Raw genomic sequence first — 18138 nt, 5'->3', positions numbered from 1 at the left:
GATCAGTTCAATCTTCAGCATCTCTCTTATCACCTAACACTTCCTGGTCAGAAGAAATGCTTGGTATTAACTTATATCACTCATCTTCTAGAACACTCCTTTGGAACACTGTAATTTCATAAAAATCACTTAGGGCTATATAACTCTCAACAGCACTGGAAAAATGACTCTTCCCCTGAGCCTCAAGAATCAAAGATTAAGGCAGCAGTAAAGTTTTACTAGGGTGGAGTGAGCAAAGTGGAGAAAGCAGACTTAGATATAGCTGTCCTCACATTCATGGGGGGATAAATTCATTTTCCAGTATGTTCCTTCCTCTTGCATTTCTTCTAACCTTACACACATCTGTGATAAAGCCACAGGCTGCAGCCTAGACAACCTCAGGTCAGGCAGTAGAATAAAAATCACAATACTAAAGATAATAATTTACCACTGTTTGTTGAAGTCTCCGGAGTACCAGGCATTCTACTCAACCCTTTAGAGGCATGATATATGTATTCCTCACACAAGCCATGAAAGGCAGCTATTAGGACTAGTTTTATAATTTGGAAACTCAGGCTTAGAGATGTTCGGAAACCTCAAAAGTGAAACTTGTCTGAGGCAGAGACAAAACTCAAAATAAGGCTGGTGGGGCTGTAGATCTCCTCTAACTAAATATGATTCAGAAAAACTTAATAATGCCAGGAAGATTACTGCACAAAGCCTCAGGGAAACTGTTCATCTTAACCTGTTTCCAGTAGCTTCCAAAATCATAAGCCAATGACTATGAATATCAAAGAAAATAGGCAAGAAGGGAAAAACAGCATGATATAAGCATAAAGAGATGAAAACGACCTACTGTTATTATGCACATTATAATTAATATGAGTAGGCCTCATAAAGTATAATCACTATTATTTATGTGGTCAGATGGAGTATTGGATTACTTTAATCTCTTATGTCCCCTCTAGCAGATCCCTCTCTATGCTGCTATTATCTGTGATGTCTCTTTCTCTCTCTCATGTTATTACCTATGATGTCCTTCTATAATGCTCCTTCAGTAAACCTAGTTTAACAATGGCAGCATGGAGAGGAACATCATGGGTGGAGGGCATCATAAAGTGAGGGATCCCAGAGATGGATGAGAGATACTTCCCATGGGAGACAGATTATTTTTGTTTCACCATCTCTAGTGTTTAGCCATCCTGAGAAATCACTGACAGAAAGTGATTTTATCCTTGCGAATATGACCATGATATGTTTCAGAACAGGAAGAATTTTTATCAAATGTATTGTTTAGGTACAAAATGAAAGAGATGAAGTCATCTTCTCTAAAAGATATAGGTAATTACCAAATACAGACAAATCAATCTCCAAGGAAGATGACCAGATTCAGTGGCCTTTGACCATCCAAGGAATCTATTTTTGTGAGTACATTTTGGAGGAAGGGCTACACAAACAGCATATAAGAGCCAAATACATAACTCTTCATATTAATTGTGATGAACTCATTTCCACCACCTTGGCCTTACCTCACAGTCTCTCCCAAAAACTCCTACAAAGCATCATTAGCTATTAGAGATAACATTTAAATTTCTCAGATTTAGTCAAGAGAAATCTAAGTAAAACATCCCCTATTTGGTTATCAGCACAATGATAAAGAATTAGAGATTTACAACTAATTTCTTCACTACTTGAAAAGAAAATAAGATCTCATTTTCCCTAGCAGAATGGTATTCTTTTTCCCTCCTTGCTTTGGTATTCTCATTACATCATCGTATTTTCTGATTTTCCAGCTAAAAAATCTCTTGGGCAGAAAAGAAATACTATTGACTGGGCTTATAACTTTAGTAGAACAGAGACATTGTGGTGATTATTAACTTAAATTTCATAAATCTCTTCAAAATGATGATCCTTCATTAGGACACAGAAAATGAAAATTTCTGTGCTCCAAACTAAGAGTATCTACACTAAAATACTTGTCTTAATTTACATGAAGGTATTTATTTAACTTCTACAGAAACTGCATGTATCAATCACAGACACCGCCTCAAACAGGAAGACTGCATCAAGCGGAAGAATAGTTACTGAAGGTTGGTGTATTTGTGGTCTAGCATATGGGTTTCCACTGATCAATTATGAGGCCTAAACCAGGGGTTGGCAAACTATGGCCCGTGGGCCAAATCGGCCAGCCACCTGTTTTTATACAGTTTCGCTGGCACACAGCCATGCCCATTTCTTTATGTATTGCAGCTTTCACAGCAGGGCAGACTTGCACAGTTCCAGCGGAAACCATACAAACTGCAAAGCCGACAATTTTTAGTACCTGCTTCTTATACAACGTTTGCTAGCTCTTGCCTTCATGAATTAATCTGGGCCTCAGCATCCCCATTTGTAATTGAGAGGTTGCTTAAGATTAAAGTTTTCAACCAAGTATGCACATTGGAGTCACTTGGGGAGTTCTGGGGAAATTCCAGCTCCTGAGCTGCACCCAAGACTATGTTGCATTGACCTGGGCCCCTGCTCAGGGTGATTTATGCATAGCCAGGGTGAGAATCACTAGACTAGACAATGACAAAAGTTCTTCCAGCTCAGGGCTTTCACAACATGAACCTCTTGTGAAATACACACTATCTGCCTACACGAACAAATGCTTGGAAATTATGCCTAAATACTTTCAGCCTTGGCATTGAAGACTCACATTTGATTTATACCATTCCAAGTGTTCAACTTCAAGAGTTTAGAATCTACAGTTTTGCATAGATAAAGATGCAAAGCTCTGTAAGTGTAAACAGTTTCTTTGGAAGACAGATTTAAAATAGACTAAGAGATTTAATGAGGAACTTTTGATCTATGGAAATAATTTACTTTGAATATATCACAATTACAACTATTATACATCAAATATAAGCCATTCAGGTAAACACCTCAGCTACCAGCCTATTCTCTGCAGACTTCTCACTTGGTAGAAAGCCCCAGGCTACCTCTGAGACAGACAGCTACACCTGAAAGGTAGTCCTGAACATTAGCTGCAATAACTAGGAAACTTGGGGAAAGCAGATAGTATAAACTGCACCTAAATCAAGTTTTGGGAAGGGATTAAAGAATATTTAATAAGCCTTTGGAGGTGTGAATATTCCTGAAACAGCCCAAAGGACAGCATGTGCAGGCCCAGACTGCTCAAGATGGGCACGGTGCTTGGGGTGGAAGAAGCCTGCCATGCACAGAGCATTGCGGGTGGCTGCCAGCCTGCCACTCAGGGCAGCTACAGATGGTGGAGGAGGATTCTGCAAAGGCTGAGCTTTTTATCTCTCAAAGTAGATTCGGTTTTCGAGGTCACACAAGACAGTAAATTCTTGAGAGTGAAGCCGGGCATCTCCCTTTGTGTTGCCGGCAAAAATGGCTTTGTTTCAATTCAGGGTGTCTCAGCCTTGGCACCAATGACATTTAGGGCAAAAGGGTTTTCTGCTGTGGTGGCCATCCTGTTCCTTCAGGATGTTTAGCAGCATCCTGGTCTTTGACCCACTAGGTGCCAGTATCAGCCCTCCTGACCCTCAACTTGTGATAATAAAGCAATTATGTTCTGCTAAGTTTATCCTAAAGTCCTCACATTATTTCTTATCATCCTGCCTCAAAATGGAAATAAAAGTAACTGTACTGAGACAGCAGGGAACAAAATATATACATAAGAAGTGTCTCTGGCGTGTGTGTGTGTGTGTGTGTGTGTGTGTATCAGTGTGTATGTACGTGTATATAGCATTATTTTCCTCTACCTCCTGTGAATGGCAAATATTTCATCACCCTTGCCTGAACTAAAATTTTAAAAAATCAAATGTTTTTTTTGTAATCATTGGGGAACAATTTATAGATTCAGAAATGAATGTAGAAACCTGAAAGGCAATATTTTGCTTGTTTATATATTCAAAATTCCAAATGTTGGTGGGCTATGGTTTTTCTTTTTTATCTGATGGACAAATTCTACTGACATAGTAGAGACTATAATATGATTAAACTATTATGGGCTGTTTCATTTGTTTCAACAAGTATTTGCTGCTGATAAAATACCTTGTCACTTCTAAAAATGTTCTAGTCATTGAAAAATGACTAATCAGATACAAAAAGAACTATAAAATACAGTCACTGGGCTGGAGAAATGGATGAATGATTGGGGCAAGAAGGCTTGTGATCAAAGAATATTTATAAAATAATATGGAATGCTATGTAATTACAAAGGAGTGGTAAAAATGATGTGGAGTGTCTGAGGTTAAAGAATTGTATGGAAAGCTATGCTAGAGTAGCTTCAGTGAGCCAAGAGTTGGTCCTTTAAGGCCAATGTGCAGTTAATAGAGGAAGGGATAGAAGGATTGAGAAGGGAAATTGTTTGCTTTTATTTATATAAACCTCTTGGAAGAAACTGTATTGTCTTTATAATTGTAGAAAAGGTTTCAAATTTGGAATAAATAGTGGAAGAGGTATAAGTGGTCAAGGAATAAAATGGTAATGGAGAGAAGAGCCACTGTCTTTTGGCTGGGGCTTCCCAAGGGTCAAGCATTACAGGGTTAAACCCTAAATTACTTCCTCTGTTTTCCCAACAAGGAAATGGGGCTTAGTGAAGTTAGTTTTGTTTTGTCTTTTTCCTTAACCTAAGTTCACACAACTCTACAATGGCAAGGCCAGGGTGCAAGCTGTAATCAGACTCCAAACCCGTCTCAGACCTGCTGAATCAGAATCTGCCTTTTAACAAGATGCCCGAGTGGTTCCTGTGTACATTTATGATTGAGACGTTCTGGTTTAAGAAACTAATTTAAACTTACAATTCTGACTGATAAGCAATTCTAGAAAGAAGAATGGATAACAGACCAAAAAGATTTGTTAGTGACTAACACGTGGTGACCACTTTTATTTGCATCCATGCTTTGCCAAAAATAACGAAATATGAATAAGAATTCATTTAGGCTTCTTAAGAGATCTGAAATGTTGAACTCATAGGCCAAGACTCTAAATTTCTATTTTTAACCAGGGCAAATAAATAATCACATTTCAAGTGATGAAATGAATTTAAGGATCATCAGAGATTCATTCATTCCTTCATTTAACACTTATGTATAGAGTAGCTGATGACTATCAAATAATTCAACATTACTGTAAGTAAATAAAAATTATTCCACATGGATTTCCATACTTCCACTTTGTGTTTTTACTTCTTTATTTATATTAGAACTGAAAATAGATCATCTTCAATCACGGTCACCATTTTAAAGAAAACTTTGCTCAGTCCAGGGAGTCCTTGTGTCAAAAGCTAATACAGAAGTATTTTGTCTCTCCAGCACCCAAGCTCTTTTTTTGCTTGCTAATATTTTGAAGTGTGGCATGGTTGAGCCATAGTTCCTTCTGCCTTAATCATAGGCGATGATTAGTTAGGGGCAAGATGGGGCCCCTCGGTCTGAGCTCCCCAACTTCAATTTCTCTAACCACAGTTAAGCTATTTAATTTCCTGTGGCCTCATGTTCTGCATGGTTAAGAAGTTTTCTATTTACCATGCTTCTCCCACCACTAGACACTGGGCTAGACACTTAGACCTATATATTATCTCATTTAATCCTCCAAGATCCCTAATGAGCAGGTATTATCTTTCTCATACTTTTTCGGGGGATACACAGTTGTTCCAAGGATCAAATAATACTTGAAAGTGCTTTGCAAACTGTCAATCTGGAGATTTACAAATGCTAGTTATTATTCTTGGTAATAGCTAGTTCTTGGTGTTGAATCCACAAATACCCTTGAACCACACCCTCAAAACAACCTAAAGCAGCATCTTGAAAGATAATTCTTTCTCCTTCTACTACCACCCAGCCCTGGCCTACAAGTCTTTTTTCTGGAAGTACGAAGGCAGCATGATAGCTTTGCCTAATATGTTTCCAGATGAATATCCAGAATAAAAGGAAAACTGGAACCATTTCACTTAATGAATTGAAATGCTATGAATGGGTGAGACCATTGTTTGCTGGAACCATCAAGAGCTTGATTCAGCAATCTAGGGGCAAAACATGCATCTCCCTCCAAGCCCTTCCGGTGGGGTTTTGCATGAGTGCCCTATGTCTCCTACATCTTCCAGAAGCAACAGGTCACAGTAAGCATGAGTGTGAAAGCCTGCCCATTTCACCACTCTCAGCCTTAAATCTAACGACACCAACTAAGAGCAACTGAGCTCTGGAAAGCCATGGCAAGGGTCAAAAGAGGAGGAAATAAACCTCGCTTATCAGGACAGGATATTCATCCTAACACCTAAGTTTGTCAACATTCCATAATAGATGCAGCACACCCATCAGCTAGCTTGGCAACACAACGGCACCTCCTCCAGCTGCTGCTCACAACATGTGCCTGGCGACGGGTCCTTTCACAGCGGAAATGACAGAAACCGCTTCTGAGCCTGGATAGTCACCTGACCTGTTAGCCCTGTTCAGGAAGGAAATAGAGACCTCCAAGGAAAGTATGCGTGGAGAGCTAACAGCCCGGCCCATGAACAGCAGACTGTTAATAAGAAAGGGTCTGTCCCAAGTCTTATCATGGACTGCAACCCTCATATTTCCCCTTATCTGCCACTGCAAAGGGATGCACAGTTTGGCCTCTCTGAACATTGCTTTGCATCAAAATGAGTTTTCACTTCGGCTTTTGGAATTAGGCAATTTCCAAATAGCGACACCTAAGTCTCCAAGTTTGTACTTTTATTCATATTAAAAACTGTCTCATGGATTGAGTTTCATGGAACTCTTTTCATAGCCTCTTTATATACTCTTATCACAGCCCTTTAATATATTTTTATCACAAGTTATAATTACGCTTAGACCACGGAAGCAGTGACTTATCTTTGTTATTCATTTCTGCATCCCCAGAGTTTACCCGGTGCCTATCTCACCAGCTACACACAAATACTCCTTGGGTGAATAAATAAGGGTTCTTTTTCGTTTTTTAAGGCAGGATTTGATAGAGCAGATGGGGGAAAAGATTATTTATAAAGGCACAAAGGGGATAGAAGATTTTCATGCTTTCCATATTGTTTCAGTAATAAGAACCTAGTCTATCCCAATGTGAATAAAAACTATTATTTTCCTGATTTTCTCCCCATTAAACAGTAAAGTACATATAAGGAAGGAGGCCGATGATATACTGCTGTTCTATGCATTCTGCCCCGATGCCACAGAAGACAGCATGGAGAACAAAACACCCCAGGGCCACTAAACAGAGGGGCTGGACACCTGCTCTTCTGCAAGCTCCTTCACTTTATACTTTCCTTCTCTCTTAGTTGTAACCAATACTGAAAGCCTGCCTTCTTTTGATTCTAAAGCAGATAGCTGCTAACACACAGGCCAAGTCCAGCTTGGTCCATTCTCCACTCACACGGCAAAGGCAGTCTACAACGAGAAAGAAAGCTGACCAACTGAGCTTGTGATTGGTCCAGATTGCCTGTGTGTCATGTCACCTATATTTGTTACTTCTATCTGTCCATGTCTGAATGTGACAGTCATGGCATAAACCCAAATGCCAGCTTCTGTTTCCTATGAAGCAGTTGTAGGTTCTCTGTCAACACCTATGGCATTGGTCCTGTCAATTAAACCAGGAACATGAAAGACAAGCTCATCCCCTACAAACTTCAAAATGGTACTTGTTTCTAAAAGCACTTCTTTCAGTCTACTTTGTGCTGCTTCTTAAAAGTCCATTTTACTACTTAGCTTGGTTTAGGAATTAAGACAAATCAAAGTTTCCACCCAATTATTATTCCCCTGAGGGTTGTTCAAAGTTTCCAATGTCAGCCAGAAACACCAATCAGCCCTATGGCAACTGAGTAATTTATGATACTGTCAGGAAATTCATGATTGGATCACACCAATGAAGTCTTTATTGTAACAGTAAATGTCCAGATATAATAATACCTCGTGTTCGTGGAACGCTTACCATGTGCCAATCACCGTGCTAAACACTTTACAAGTGTTTTCTTTTTTGATGAGAAATAGAAAATGTGTTTTCATCATGGAAAGCTATCCTCATGGATATTGAAACACCTAAAGTATTATGCCCAAAAGTAAAAAAATTGACGTTAGTAAATTTGAAGTGGATTTTATAAATGTAGTTTTATCATATTTTTCCAGAATATTTATATCACATACTGAAATAAATAAAATCTTTAGCCATATTCACTTTTCAGGCCACTCATATCTTCTTTATTATTTACCTAGGCAGTGTCAAAAAATGTACCAGTCTTTTTAAGAATACCCCAATTTATGGTTTGTCCATTACATTGAATGAAAGACACTTTTGAATAACAGTCTTAAAAAAATAAAATATTTAGTTTATGTAATTTCAGCAAATCATACTAGCTTTAACTTTTTAACTGGTCAAGATGAATTGTGTTCTTTTAAAACTTTTCAACTTCAGTTCAAATACCATACACAAATAGATACTCCTCACATATGTTTACTGAATTTATATATTTAAATGAAATTTAATAGTTATCTGTATATTACAACATTCAGGAAAAAGTTACTCTAAGAAGGAAACTAGGGAGCCCATTTGAGCTGTAATTATGATTCATTTGTTTCCACATGAGCATCTCCCTTCCTCTGTGAAGTCCCCAAGTTCACCTGGGTCTGTCTATGTGAACCCAGCTCCCGGCATGAGGTCTGGCCCTTCAAGATAATTTAGTCTACACTGGCTTAACTGTAGAAAACATCAGCATGGGGATATCTTAAGGCATCTTTTTGGTGGCTCTAGAGGCATCATTCTACAACCATGATGGTGGCCTACAGCCAAGCCAGGTGTGTGCTTAAAATTATATAAAAGCATTGGATTTAGTCTCAAAACCTTAAAAGAAACATCAGGAATGACTGGATTGCTCAAAAGGCAATGGTGTCTGAACTGGCACTGTTGGCTGCAATAGCAAGTACCCAAAGAGACACGGAACAAACTGGGCAGCAGAACTGTGTTCTAGTCCTAGTTCAGAGTCATCTCACTATGTGATTTTGGGCAACTGCATTTTATTATTCTCAGCCCCAGTTTCCTCATCTGTAAAATGGGGGTGCAACAACATGAGCCCCAAGGTTGTTTCGGGCTCTAAAATGTTCCTTAGGTTTGTAGTAAAAATTCAGAGATTGGAGTAGCATCGTCCTTATAGTGAAAAAAAAAAAAGCCGGAAGAAATAAGCACATATCATTGACAGTGTGTCGTCGCACTAGGGAAGCAGGAAAAGAATTGCATGTATGCCTGGGTCCAAGAGCCAACCAGCAATGACACCTATTCCTTCTTAGTCTTCATGGGAAAGACAACGAGTCTCTCATCCTTGCATGTTTCTGCTGACAGTGTGGTGGGTTTTGACTTATAATACTACTTCACTTTGCCAAGTGAAAAAGAGACCAACCACAAAACCTAGAGTAGTGTGAATGTGTTTTCCCCCTTTTACTTCTTCTATGCTCACAGTAGCCCTAATCCTTTTGATATCCTTATTTGACCTTACCTTCAGAACATATACATCAGCCTCTCTCAAAAAGCAAATTACTTCGGTGTTGAAATGCCCCAAACCCTTAACCTGGCATTCAAAGACTTTCAGAATCTTCTCCCCACATGACTCTTCCAACATGCTCTCTCCTGGCCTCTCAATCAGCACCCCGTGCTCTAGCCAGCATTGTCTAGAATCCCTAAGCTGTCTTGCAGATTCTTGCCAACAGGTCTCTGCTGGCCTCACTCCTAAGGAATGCCTCACGCTTCTTATTTGATGCATAATCCACTGATCTGTCATGGCAGCTAAATCCCATCACCCTGAAGCAAGGCTTCTCGTCTACTCAAAACCAGAATCATCTCTTCCTCCTCCGAATCCTGAAACACTCCTAACCCATCAATTCTGCATGTCTGTCAACAAGTGTTTCTTCATTATTGTGCCTCTGTCCTTTGCCAGGTGCTTCGGAAACAAAACTACAAAACACATTAAAGCAACAACATGAATCCTTATCTCACACTCAAATAACACAAGCAGTGGTTAGAAAATAATTGGCAGGCAGTCTACCTCCAAAGTCCACATCTCACCCATCATACCACTCTACCCCCTTGTTGCTAACATATATTGTCATGTTCTCACACATATTTCAGGCTTCCTCTGTGCTAGGCCAAATGATGAGGGTACACATGAAACATGTGATTCTGTTTCTATTAGCCCTGTTTCATAGATGAGTACAGGAACTTGAGTCAAGAATTACACTTGTTTACACATCCACATGAAGAAAGGCTACCTAGTGGATGTATTTTACCTGTCTGTGCATTTTTTCATAACTCTCCGAGTTTATAAAAAATGATGCCAATAATAATAAACCATCAGGCAGTAATATATTCCTCTCCTCTGGAGAAGGAGGGGAGAAGGAGTTCATGAGGGGGGATAGACAGGTGAAAAGGAGCGAGAGGAAGGATGTGGCCTTGGGCTTCCCATTAAAAGCATATCCCTGGAGATTTCAGATGTTTTCTTTTCCTCCATATATCATAAGTAATTTTGTACAAAACTAAGAAACTTAAAATATAAGTTTAACATATTTTACAAATATTTGGAACTTTAACATATAGTGCAGACTGAAGAATTATTCCTGTGAAATGAGAACAAGCAGAACTGCATTTTGAAGGGGCCAGTTGGAACTGGTGAAAGTCCATATAACCAAAACATTTTAGGAGATATAGGACTTATTTACATACCCCATGGCATTATGTGGTGAAACGTCCTAAGGTATATCTATCTACATTTTAGATTAAAATCTAGCCTGAAATGATTGTGAACTAGTTTGAAAAAATGTAGTGTTACATGAGGGCATGTCATATGTGATAAAAATAAAAAAGAAAGACTGATATCAGAGAATGTATAGATATCTAGTAATTAAACATTGGTTTTAAATAAAGGCTTGTAAATGGTAGGTGTAAGAGTCCCTTTTCTGGGAAGCCTTTCTCCATCTCCCAGGTCTGGGGTTGGCGTCCTTGCTTTGGGCATGATGTATCTACCTCCACCACCAGAGCAAATATTCACCTACTAGAATTCTGTACTACATTACAAGCTCTATGAAGGAGGGGAACTGTATCTCTTCTGTTGCCTTCACTTATTAAGCATATGTTAACTTTTCTGATGATGATTCAAAATTTAAAAAACCCTATATGCCAGATATGGTTGTTGGGAAGATAAATAAAATAAATAATATCCATCACATATCAGCATGAAGCAAACATAAATTGTTCTAAATTATTTGAGACCTAGTTGACCCAAATTCACACCATTAAGTTTAAGCCCACAAAATGCGATGTACATGTGTAATTAGGTAAAATACCTGGCTCTGTTATTATTTAGAAATTATCTTGCAGATGCTTTGTCATATACATGAATCAATACCTGCAATGTTACTATGAATTTAATTGAAACTTTCACATAGGGTTAATAGTTGATGATTAATGAAGCAACTCACAGATATTTATTGAGAATTAATTATCTACAAGACCCTGCGCTTAGGCTTAGGTGAGTGATGACAGTGTCAGCCAAAGGTCTCTGCCTAACTTAAGGTGATTAAATCCTTGATAGACGTAACATGTCTTCAGTTGACTAGATAACTAGGTATACACCATAGTAACTGTTATAAGTTGAATTGTGCCTCCCCCAAATTCATTTGTAGAAGTACTAGCCCCAAATACTTCCGAATGTGACCTTATTTAGGAATGGGGTCATTGCACGTATAATTAGTTACCATGAGATCATCCTGGAGTACAGTGGGCCCTTAATTCAATATGACTGCTTTCCTTATAAGGGGAAATTTGGACACAAAGACAAGCACACAGGGAGAATGCCCGGTGATAAGACTTGGAGAAGACAGCCACAACCCATGGAGAAAGGTCTGGAACACATCATTTCCTTACAGTCCTCAGGAGGAATCAACCCTGCTGACACCTTGATTTTGGACTTCTGGTGTACGGAACTGTGAGAATAAATTTTATCGCTTAGGCCACCTAGTTTGTGGTCCTTTGTTATGGGAGCTCTAGCTAATTAATAGTGATAAACACTGAAATCTCACAGACAAGGGTTTCTGAATGTAGGCACTATTGATATTTGGGGCCAGATAATTATATGTGGTGGAGAGTATATGTTGCACATGGTAAGATGGAGCAGCATCCCTGGCCTCTAGCCACTATGTGTAGCACAAACACACTTTTCACTGGAACCTGCACTACATATGCTACTATTTTCAAAGACAAAAAAAGTTATAGAATTCTGAGGAAACCTAAAAAAAAAAAAAAATCTAGCTCAGTATCCACTTACAACTTTCCCAATTGCAAATAAAGTACAAGACTTTCAAAAATATAAAACCTTACAATCTGTAAATGAAACCCAAGAGTGAAATCCCAAGCCTTCACCTCCAGATGAGAAGGGCTGTATAGGAAAGCTGAGCTTTAATTGGAACCACTATCAAACTATTATAAAATTCCAATGGGATGATCCATTGAAATAAGCATTGTACAAATACACTCCCTCAGCCAACTTTTAGAGTCAGAATAGCAAGACAATGGTTTGGAACTTTAGTGTCAGCTAACTTGAAGTGGGGCTGTGCTGAAATTGAAGGGCAAGGAAAGGTCAATTTTTCTCAGTTTGTATATTTTTATAGGTGTAACTAGAGAAAAGAAACAAGAGCTCCAACACTGTATGTTGGAACAGAAGAAAAGGAGTTATGCATTGTAATTCCTTGAAAATTCTGGAATGCATTATATTAAATTCTCTTGTATGATATGTGTTCATAAACCAAACTTTTAATCCAAGTTTGGAGGACTGAGAGGCTTCTCAAAATTCAATTAAAATGATGTAAAAAGCCCCACATTATGATATGCTCCATTTAAAGACTTATTCATTTGGCACGAAGATTTTTCTCTTTTTATCTTAAAATAGAGTTCAGGAAATGCTGGCTTAATTTTCTCTTTGCTTCAATATTTTATGAGTGCTTTCCAATGCATAGTCTCTTAAAGCATTAGATTACTGACATGATGCTATTTCAGATGATGTGGAAGATTTTATTTGTATGAATTCTACATGTTGGAATTTTTATGAGAGATTTTTCTTTTACGCCTAGAAAAAAATTATAAAAGGTATATGCCAATTCTTTATATAAACACATGTATTCTGACACCTTATATGAGTACAAATGTCCCCTAAGGTTTAGTGCTATTGCAAGAAATGATTATTCTTCATAATCATGGCAGTATTCCCCTCTTCAAAAAACAGAAAACAAAAAAAGGACTTTTACTAACAGAAGGACTAAAACAATTTCAAACAGGAGACACCCTAACCCTTACATATCCAAAATCAGTCAAGCGAATCTATTATCTTATCATGAAAGCCTCAGAAAAGTACACTTACAGATGTCTTTTTTTTCAGACCAAAGTAATAATTAACAAAAATACACTTTCTTGGTAAAGTAAGGTCTTTTCTGGATGCTGTTACTTTCTTCAGAAATCAATGTTTATATTGTACCAAGGTTTTTTAAAAGCAAGGAAGTACAGATCTTCATAAATATGTGATAACTAAAATACCATAGATACCCACATGTCATATATCCTTGATTCTTTTATTATAACATAAGTGGCATGTTTTAGAACAAACAAGCTATGCTAGAATGTTATTTGTTTAAATGCTTATAAGCACATTTTGTGAAATGGCTATAAATAAGTGCTCATAAGTATATTTTATTGAGCAGCTCTAAATGTGTTTTGGTGCACTGGGTGCTGTTTATATGCTTATATTTCTGTAATTAGAAGATAAAATATATTATACCATTAATTGTCAGGCCCTCCTGGTGACAGTATCAACACCTGCTAACCCACTGGCTTCATAAGACAGGTGTGTGGGGCTCATAATTGAAGAGTTTTGTTTTACCACAAAAAAGAGTTAGAGCATGACAGTATCACCTCATAAATTTGGAGGTTTTATATACATAATTAATAACTCCTCTGTGACAGTATACAAGTAACGTGAAAATCTGGACTACCAGATTCAAATATGAAATCCGGGAGTTGGCCTCTTAACAAACGATTATTAAATGGTGGTGTTAATAATCCAATCAAAGGAACATTTTTGATAAAAGAACAAAAAAATTTGGTGTGTTTACATTTTGGAAAACAATACCACCTGTCCAATCATCCTAAACATTTTGTTCGTAATCAAAAAGGGGATGGAGGGAGATCATGTTGGTTTCTCAAATTTGACAGTCATATCAAGTTCTGAGGAATCTGATTTAGAGACACAATTTATACATGCACTGCCTTTGCTATTACTCACTTTAGCAGCGCGTTTCTGGCTACTGCCATGCATTGCACTAGAAAACCAGTCATTGTCTGTCTTGCCTTGTCTATATGACTAAATCCTTGGGCTTAACTTCCTCTCCACATTTAAAGATGGATTTGCACCAATCATCGTTAGACACTCTTAAGTGAGGCATGCTTCCCAGGTGATGTTTTTGTTCCCCAAGTGACATTTGGAAGCAGGGATTCACTTCAGCATGTCAACTTCCCTCATCATATCAAGAAATAGCCAAACCAAATCACAGTTGTGGTCTGTTAATCCTCATGTCACAAAATAAACTATGAGGTCCCAGGCAACACAAGCATCCATTCGTGCTGAGAAGTGATAGGGACCATTTGTGAAAGGTGACGATGTGCTCTGAGTGGTAATACTCTTTGAATCATGTGATTCCTTTTTTGTTTGCTCAACAAAATGATGTGTGTTTTTCCTGAGAGGAAGGACTTCAATATATATTTACTCAAAGCTTTTAATTTATACTTCCTTTCCTTTTAATTGATGTCTTGTGAACTAAAATTAGCTGGTGAACATAGTATCTCACTAACAGAACAAACTCTCTTGGCTAAGGTTGCAATAATTAGACCCACCATCATCTGAAGTTGAACAGACATCTGGAGACTTGGCTTATTTCCTCCCTGGTGCATTCTATCCATATTTAGAGAGATTTTTAAATTTGACGAATAGTCGTATTAATTATAATTCCCCGAGCTGGGGTTAAGTTAATAATTTCACGTTGAAAGTGAAGTTCAAACAGTGTTGCTTGTAACCTTACTGAATAAAAAGTCTCCACAAAAAGGAATTCTTTCGTGAAATCTGAGATGGTCAGAGCATTCGAGTTCACAATAAGCTGGATATCATTTCCACAAGGAATAAAAGGTCACATGTCCTCTAGAATCCCACATTTGCTGCAGGCATTCCTCCTTCTAGTCTTTTGTTTGTGTGGTAACTAGATACAAGTACAATGTGAGTGAAATTAGTTTTCCCTGGTGAGTGAGGAAAATAAATGCCTCCAAAATGCCCAAAGCCAGATTTTATCTGCCGCTCCTTCTTGATCTCTCTCTCTCTCTCTCTCTCTCTCCCTCCCTCCCTTTGCCTCTGTCTGTCTCTCTCTCAACTGCAAGTATTGAAAATGATCCAGATTTTTCAAATTCGCCCTCACCTTGACAACGCTAAAATTACAAGCAGCAGTCAACTTTTACAAGATACCCTGATTGTGTAACATTTATAGGCTGCCAAAAACATGCTAAAACAAATCAGATAACAAAGGTGAAGAGAAAACCTTCACCTGCTATGTAGCTAGCAGTGAATACACTTTTTATTTCCATGACATTTGCTGGCAGAAAGGGGTTGGCTTAAGGCGGATCGGACTAACCTTCAATTTGTCATAGCGCTCACTCAAAGCTGCCACCTGATGATCTCGGTGCCGCCCAACCAGTTTACACAAGGCACAGATTAACTGGTCATCAGTCACACAGTACATATTCACCTTCTCATCCTCATGCTCCAGGCACATCAGCCCCCGGATGTGCGAGTCCGGAATTGGCTCAATCAGACGGTGGCCTGTGAAGGGCTTCTTGTTTGGGTGAGTGGCTTTTAGGCACTCATCACAGTAGGACACTTCGCAAGTGACACAGGTCTTCACAGCATCTTGGGCAGGATCCTGGTCACAGAACTGACAGAGAACTTTCTCAGCGGAGGTCATGGCGTTGGCGTCGAATGCCCGCTCTCGGCGGGTCTCACTGGGAGAATTGGGCCCACTCACAGATGCTTTCTGGAACCTGTCGATGATGTTCTGCAGAGTGACGTTGCGCTTGAGCCCGTCTAGACCTCGCTGGCTGAGCGTGATGACATGTCGGCAGGTGGGGCACTGGAAGGCGGTGATAGACTCCACAGACTCGTTGGTGGCACAATGTGACACCAGGATACGGTGGGCGCAGTTGAAGCAGAGGCTGTGTGCACAGGGTAGCAGGAGAGGGTCCTCAAAGAGCTCCAGACAAATAGGGCAGGTCAGCTCCGACTCCAGTGTTTCCATCTTCAGGCACAGCTCTCCTGGATCATCAGCAAATTCCAAGGAAGCTGATCAGCTCTCTGGAAATAGAACGTAAGATCTGATTAGGCACGAGGGGGTCAGCCATGGGGGGCTGTCAGCCGTGAATGCATCTCAGAATAATTCCAAACACAGTTCATGGAAGGATAAATCCGTGTACATTCCAAACAATTCTTTCTTTTCACTGGGGAAATAAGGAGGGGACAAACACCCTAAGCCAGCATACCCGCGAACATTTCCTCAGTTCCAGTTATTGAAAGCAGCAATTTGGGGGTGGGGGGAAGGAGGGACAATTTTGTTCTTTAAAAGGTCTTACTCCAAATTGGCAAGTTATTGAAACTGTAATTTTCGTAATTTGTGTGTCATCACAATAATCTCATTGTGTCACAGCCAAGTCTTACCTTCTGTTGGAAATTAAACTGTAGGAACATTAATTAATGAACTATAGAGTCTTTCATAACTTTGAATTTATGAATGTATACTTCATGTATATGTGTTTTAAGGTTTTTGTACTCTGGAATACCAAAGCAGGCATCAGAGAAGTAGAAAGGCACTTATTGTAGAAACAGGCATGAAATGTGTATGAAATCAAATGCATGATTTCTGCAGAAAAAATGCTTCAATGTGGGATGTCAGTTTTCAAAATATATTCCTGAGAGAAAACACTGACTTTCACAAAGATGACTGTGACAGAGGCAGTGGTTTTGGCATGTGTGTGCTATTCTTCTGAATCATCCATTGTGAATCCAGGTAGTGGGATGTGGGTAGGCAGAGAGAAACAGAGAACAATATCTAAGGGTGTGTTTAGTGGCTGTGGGGAGCTTGGGTATCAATGAGTAATAACGATTTAGATAATTAGAACAAGCATTTTAATGGCTATACTATTTAGTTGATAAGTTATAACAGTGGTAATGATTACAATTTAGGAAGCAGTTTAGGGTGGTCACATTACTCTAAAGAGGCTTGCAGGCTGCTAAGGGACCCTGCACAGCCCCCCTGGCCGGAAAACTCCCAGCAAGCGCTTGGCCGGGCTGGCAAGAAGGTCCAGCCTCACACTCACAGCTGTGTAGCCCCAGCACAGCCTCCACTAGTGTTTCTGCTCCACTCCAGGCCACCTTTGGGTGGCCCAGCTGCATACTCCCCTTGCCATGAAGACTTGATGCTTTTGTGAACTCTTGTCTGCCTTCCCTTCCAAAAGGGTAAGGGGGAGAATCCCACAAAAGCACTGGTTCATTAAGGAGAAGAGGCCTCATGCTCATTAGTAGGCCTGGGAACCAAGCCTCTTTGAACCTTCGCCTTTTCAAGACCATTAGCTGAGGCCTGCAGAACGGTGCCAAGAATATTAGATACAGCCCACTGCTGGCTGTGTGAGAATAGTGCAGTTCACCCAGTGGACTCACGGTTCAAATTTGCAGGGAGGTGGTCTCAGCCCGATTTATGGGAAGGCTTTACACCCAGAGCTATGTTTAGTGATTCCAACAATTGGCCTTTTTGCCTTGACACCTCTATTTATTTCCGAAATTCTCAATTTCTACAATACCCTGACCCTTTCTGAAACAGCATCCCTCAGAAATACCATGTGGTGCTTTGGTTAAACTAATGCTCGTCTTGCTACCAACTGAATGTTAACTGCTCATTAAAAGTGTAGAGTATGTGCTGGGCTTGTTAAAAATTAAAGAGCTGCTGGCTTCACAGAAACCTGGTATCTTAAAAACAACTCTTCAGCCATTTGCTAATATTACTTACATAAGAAAGAACA

The 18138-nt window shown here is 39.2% G+C and overlaps 1 protein-coding gene across 2 annotated transcripts in view; it reads right to left on the bottom strand.

Annotated features, from left to right (window-relative positions):
* Positions 1 to 18138, bottom strand: part of MID1 (midline 1) — a 149963-nt gene that overhangs the window by 79465 nt on the left and 52360 nt on the right. For both annotated transcript variants that reach the window (XM_090264870.1, XM_090264869.1), the window contains exon 2: positions 15705 to 16420. In XM_090264870.1, the coding sequence (XP_090120996.1) occupies positions 15705 to 16364 (660 nt within the window). In that variant the 5' untranslated portion in view covers positions 16365 to 16420. The remainder of the gene's footprint in view (positions 1 to 15704; positions 16421 to 18138) is intronic.

This window comes from Furipterus horrens, unplaced genomic scaffold (genome assembly GCF_987537825.1).
Source record: "Furipterus horrens unplaced genomic scaffold, mFurHor1.1.pri manual_scaffold_17, whole genome shotgun sequence".
Classification (NCBI taxonomy): domain Eukaryota; kingdom Metazoa; phylum Chordata; class Mammalia; order Chiroptera; family Furipteridae; genus Furipterus; species Furipterus horrens.
This window is presented reverse-complemented; position numbering and strand designations above follow the sequence as displayed.